The sequence below is a fragment of the Corylus avellana genome, chromosome 9 (assembly GCF_965113065.1).
Source record: "Corylus avellana chromosome 9, dhCorAvel1.hap1.2, whole genome shotgun sequence".
Taxonomy (NCBI): Eukaryota; Viridiplantae; Streptophyta; class Magnoliopsida; order Fagales; family Betulaceae; genus Corylus; species Corylus avellana.
This window is the reverse complement of record NC_142498.1, coordinates 22486335-22492769: the sequence shown is the minus strand read 5'-3', so window position 1 is coordinate 22492769 and position 6435 is coordinate 22486335. Positions and strand designations below refer to the sequence as shown.

The window sequence follows — 6435 nt, the reverse complement described above, 5'->3', positions numbered from 1 at the left end:
GAGAGAGAAACAGTTTGTGAGTGATCCGTTAAAAACGCATCATTAGAAAAATTTTCTAACGTATCAAACCACCTGACAAGTCAAAAAACCCATGTCAGCAAAAAATTCTTTTTTTTGTAGTGCCTTACATATATAAAACACTCGTGTAAACAACAGAATTAATCAAGCAAGCAATATAATATAAACATTTGATACTATTTCAAATGGGTTAGAGGATATTTCCTACATACCGGTTTGAAGGAAATTTCTGTCCTATAATATATACCTTATTCAAATAATATATTTGATTTTTTTTCTTTACTTCTATGATTCATTGCTATTAAATTACAATTATCTCAAAAACTTAAATTTTTAGCACAACTCATAATTTCAAAACCTTCATTCACCATAATTTCAATTAAAATATTCTGTCTACACGCCCGGCTCACTTATTAAGGAGAGTTTGAGCCCCACCGGTAATGGTGTACTCAGAATAATAATTGAATCATTGAATCAATAATTTTCTATCAATGAAACTGAAAGACCATTTTGTCCTATTTGATTGATATTGTTAAAAAAAAAAAAAAAAAACACCTTCATGATCGATGAGTTACATTAAATTTAAATGAATGTTGCTCAACTCTAGATTTATTATTATTTTTTAAAGTACAACGGATATAAATCAAACCAGAGGCTGGGGGCCCTGGGGGAAGAACTCTTGAAAATTTGCCTATATGTATAAAGAGCCGCACTCTTTTCCTAGAAAGCAACCCAAAGTTCCCCCAATACTCTTATCATGGCTCTCTATACCTCAGTTGTAAGGATGTGGTCTGTTTGGATTTCCATCATTACCTTGCTTTTAGTGGTTGCCACCCATTGGCTTTATAGGTGGAGGAACCCTAAATGTAAAGGAAAATTACCTCCAGGATTTATGGGCTTCCCACTCATTGGGGAGACACTTGATTTCATGGTCTCAAACAAGTCATTAGACATGCCGACTTTTATCAAGAAAAGGATGAAAAAGTAAGCCCATGCACAATATATATTAGTCCTCATGCAATTTGTTGCGTATATATCTCAACTGTAGATAACTTTTTTAATTATTCTTTCATTTCAGATATGGGCCAATATTTCGGACAAGTCTGGCAGGGCGGCCAGTTGTGGTATCATCGGACCCAGAATTCAACTATTATGTTTTCCAACAAGAAGGAAAACTAGTGGAACGGTGGTATATGGACTCCTTTGCAAAGCTTCTTAACCAAGACGCAACAAAAATTCATGCTCATAAAAACATTCATAAGTACATTCGAAACTTAATCTCGGGTCATTTTGGTATTGAGGCTCTCAAGTACAACATGCTGCCTAAGTTAGAGGGTGTGATTAATCAAAGGTTGCTGGATTGGTCTAAGCTGCCAAGTTTGGAAGTGAAGAAAAGTACTGCAGCTGTAAGCAATCTATTCAGTCCCTTCTAAACAAAGATTTTTTTTTTTTTTTTTTTTCTTTTGTTGAGTACCCTATTTCTTGGTTATTTGCAGATGATCTTTGATTTTACAGCCGCGCAGTTGTTCAGCTATGATGCGGAGAAATCAGGTGAAAATATTGGTGAATCTTTAACCAACTTTTTGCAAGGACTTGTGGCATTCCCCATTAACATCCCCGGTACAGCTTACCATACATGTCGACAGGTAAGTCCTATAAACTCAATTCTTACACTAATCAAAATTTAATCTGATAGATATTAATCAATTCGATTATGATCATGCAGAACCAGAAGAAGGCAATAAACTTAATAACTAACACGCTGGAAGAGAGAAAGCGTAATCCTGACATTCGTAAAGGAGATTTTCTTGATCTGTTGTTGGCAGACATGAAAACGGAGAATTTTTTGACCGAAAAATTCATTATCTGTATGATGTTTGGGCTTCTCCTTGCCAGCTTTGAGACAATATCAGCAACTCTTACGTTGGCCATTAAGTTGATTTCCGACCACCCTGAAGTCTTGCAACAACTAACGGTTAGTCATGACACATAGGAATCAGGTTTGGAAAACTCAACATTTTTGGTGCTTAATATTTCTTAATTAACAACGTTTTATATATTATATATTAGGAGGAGCATGAAGCAATTCTTAATAGCAGAGGAGATGCCAGTTCTGGACTCACATGGAAGGAATACAAATCAATGACCTTTACCCATCATGTGAGTGGATTCTCCCACCTTTCAATGGGCTCGCTCGTACTTTTTTAATGTTTTTGAAGGGCCTCATTTTTACTGTCGAATGAATTGGAAAAATAGGTTATCAATGAGTCACTAAGACTGGCCAGTGTTGCTCCTGGGATTCTGAGAAGAACGATTCAAGACATTCAAGTAAATGGTGCGTAAGTTCAAAATCAAATCAGGCAACATCATATATATATATATGTTCAAATAATTTTTTTTTTTTTAATTTTTTTTTTTATCATAATAAATGTTAAAACCACTTATTTCAGATGTCAATATATATGAGCCACTCTTATTAATTATACAGGGTATACAATTCCAAAAGGCTGGGTACTTATGGTTGTTCCTTCTGCCATTCAACTTAATCCAAACGCTTATGAGGATCCTCTTGCCTTCAATCCATGGCGCTGGCAGGTCGGTTGATAAGAAAAAAAAACAAAAACTTGATATGGTCATCAGTCATCACCACGATCACTTACTAAAACATGGACCAATTTTAGTTGGCTTACCTTATATTCTGCTAATCTTTCTTTCCATAATTATGATGTAAAGGACATCTCAGCAAACGTCACAGCAAAGCATTTCATACCATTTGGAGCAGGCATGAAATCGTGTGTAGGAGCAGAGTTCAGCAAGGTTTTAATGGGTGTTTTTCTTCATGCTATTGTCACCAAATACAGGTACCTACTTTTTCGGTCTATCACGGGATAAAGCTCTAAAGTTACGTTATGCTCTTATTTTATAAGTAATGTTTACAATATATAACATGTATGCTCTAATTTATAAGAAAATCATGTTAAATACAAATAGACTTCTACTCTAACTAGGTGATAGTCTTTAACTATAACTAGACTTCAACTGTAATTCAATGATAATCTTTAAGTGCGACGTAGTGATATTCTTCAACTGTAAGTCAATGATAATCTTCAACTATGACTATTATTCTTGAACTTCATGATATGCTCTAACATAATTGAATTATATGTGAGTCTAGGTGGACCGCAATCAAGGAAGGAGAGGTGACTCGGTCTCCTATTTTAGGGTTTGGAGATGGTTTTTTCATTCAGGTTTCAACAAAGCATGGATGAAAGTCTCCAGATCGTTAGGAATAGGATCGTGCATATAGCAAGACCGCCATGCATATTTATATTCCTCCCACATAAAATGAAAATTATCCATCCCTATTAAGCAAATTACCACCACGTGTGTTCCATAATATATACTAGCTAGGCGTGCGTTCCATAAAAGAAATGGGCATGTTAATCTATGTTATTATGTTTTCCTCTAATTAATAACAGGACTCACTTTTGTTATTAGAAAGATTCTGTGTTTTTGTTGGGAGATATAAATTAAAGGTCGATTTTACTAGAGGAGTCTCTACATGGAAGATGGCACTTGTTAAGTTAAGAGTATAATTGAAAAAGGAATGAAAGAAAATTATTGTATTTTGGTGAAATAGCGGTGTCAATCAATTCTTTTTGTTTTTTTTTTTTTTTTTGTAAACAAGAATTTATTGACACGGTCGTGTTTAACAAGACTGTATATAAAAAAGTGTAGTTTCTAGCATTAATCGATGCCTTTAACATAGTAATAAGCAAAATACTTACCAAAAAAAAGAGATTGTTAAATTTGTAAGTTTTTTACGATTTGTTGGCACCTGTTGTTAGTAAGGGATTCGGCTTAGGTGCGGACCGTGCGGTAATTCAAAACTACTGCACCATGCGGTAGCCCAAAACAACCCAGTTTGGGTCGTTTAGGGCAATAAAAAAAATATTTTTTTTAAAGAAATAATATAAATTTTATATAATATTAAAAAAAATCAATATTTAAAAAAATAAAAATATTAAAAAAATAAAAAAAAACTCTAATGCACATCATCTTCATCTTCTTGTTGCTCCTCTTCTTCTCCAGCCCGTTCATTTCTTTTCTTCTTTTCTTCTTCTTCTTCATCTCCCCTAACTTGCACACCGTTTTGTTTTTTTTTTTTCACTACCATTGACCCTTTTTTTAAGGCAAGCATAATTTTCCATGCTTCATCCATGGAAAATGACAAAAGCATATAAAATTCATTTTTATATAGAACAGCCAAGGATGGACCATTTTTTTTTTTTTAATCCTTAAAGGAAAAAGTGTGAGAGTTGGGGGAGATGAAGAAGAAGAAGAGGAGGTGAAGATGGAGAAGTTTTTTCTCTTATACGAAGCTTTAGGGAAAGTTTTTTGCTCTGATACAATTACCCAGAAATCAAGCAAGAGCAGGACCCAATAAAACTCACAATCTTTCCAAATTCTTTACATCCCCCAACATTTTCTCAGTAACCAAACAGAATATCCACAAACTCAAGCTAAATCCAGAAAATCAATACAAAAGAAACCCTCAAATTCAATACCCATATGAAATAAGACCTAGAATTTATACCAATTGAAATAGAGTTTTGAGTTTAGAGGCCTCCGGGCTCCGGCAATGGTTCACCGGAGTACGCCTGCCCACGGCGCCACCTCTTCCTCTCGGTTCACTCTCTCTCTCTCTGCCTCCTTCTCTCTCCTTGAAATCTGTTTCTGGTTCTCCCTTCTTTTTTTACTTTTTTTAGTTTTTTAATTATTATTGTTTTATAATTTTTAAATTTTAATGAATTTTATATTATTTGTATTTTAAACCTAATTTTTTTAAGTGAAAAACGGTACCGTTTAGTGAAAGACAGTACCGTTTTCCACTAACCGCAGGCATGCGGTAGTGAAAGCCGGATCCGTTAGTAAGTAATTGGAAAGTGTTAAAAATTTTGTAATGAACGATGATGCTATTTCAATTATCGGGTCCCAATCTGAACTCAGCATATATATACAGCATGAAGATTTTCTTCATAAGCTTGTCGTTTGAATTTTTAATAAAAATTATGACACATTGGCGTAAGACCACATCTAGCCTATTAAAATAGTTTTGTTTGTACATAAATACTACCTCAACTCCTTCTTTCTTATTCAATTAGAAAAATAAAAATACCACCTCAACTTAACATACCACAAAAAATAAATAAATAAAAAATTAGAGGGGGTGGTTGTGCAGCTACAAGTAATGTTACAAGTTCCTTTTGTATTTCTCTAAAGATAATGTGGCTCTTAAAATTAATCATCATTAGCCTTGTGATTGATCATTATTAAATTTTTGATTAAATGATAATTTTAAAAGTCACCTCATTTTTTGAAAGATACAAGAGTGAGATAAAAATGACTTCTAGAATTACTCATGCAGCTACACATGCTGTTGGAGGTGGCTCTCAGCCTCTCACTCACTCTTCTATTGGGGGTTGCACTTCATCGCTGCGTTATCTTAGTGATTGTGGCAAGTTTCTTAATAAAGTTAGGCTTCTTTTCATACTCATTTTACATTAATTGATGTAGCGTATGTTTACGTGTCTTTTCATATTAGTCAATTAAAAGAATAAACATAATTTAAAATATATTATTAATGTGTTGGTGGATTTGAATAAGAACTAGCTCCATTGCTAATATGACCAATTTTTAAATGATATGTACAAGACGGACCAAAAATGAATGATATTTTTGCCTTAAAAAAAAAAAAAAAAAAAATCTGTTTTATGCGTTCGTCTCCTCCCAAGAGTTGGCTTCTGGCTCTTGGGCTTTCGAGAGAGCTCTTTTTGAAAAGATTTCCCGAGCCTCATATTAGGCTCATAGATGACGAACTACTTTACAACCCATCAAAATAGTCAAATACAGCCTAAAGAGGTAAGTGCAGAAATGAGGTGGGCCAATGAAAGTGCTAATGTGTCAACATGCTGAGTCTCAGTCTCACCTTATAAACTTGGGCAGCTAATTTCCCTGAGGTTTAAAAAGAGAAAGAAGATGTTATGAAGAAAAGGGAACAAAAATCTTATTATGAGAAATTATTGTTTTTATCACATTATTAACTTATTGGTTTACTTGTTTATTAAATTGTTTGTATCGTAAAACACTAAGCCATCTAGGCGTACGTTCCATCCATAAATTAAAGGAAAGCAGGCATCCATGTTATAATTATCAGTTCCTATTATTAATAAAAAGGAGCTGCTTAATTTAGTTATTTCTCTCCGGCCCATCTATCGCGCGGTTAACATGTCACATGTGTATCTCATTTCATGATTTTCTTTTTTAAATAAAATAAAAATAAATAAATAATTCACGAAATTCAGATATAGAACAAGAGAGAGTCAGAGAGGAGGCCGGTTGAGGGCGCACGTAAAT

At 33.9% G+C, this 6435-nt stretch overlaps 1 protein-coding gene across 1 annotated transcript; it reads left to right on the top strand.

Moving 5' to 3' along the window:
• The first annotated feature begins 802 nt into the window (after positions 1-802).
• On the top strand, positions 803-3287 carry LOC132191090 (beta-amyrin 16-alpha-hydroxylase CYP87D16-like). Its single transcript, XM_059606102.2, has 9 exons — positions 803-1002; positions 1097-1424; positions 1515-1664; positions 1745-1993; positions 2089-2178; positions 2275-2353; positions 2507-2613; positions 2752-2879; positions 3194-3287. Exons 1-9 carry the CDS (start codon positions 803-805, stop codon positions 3285-3287), a joined length of 1425 nt encoding a protein of 474 aa, XP_059462085.2.
• Positions 3288-6435: the final 3148 nt, after the last annotated feature.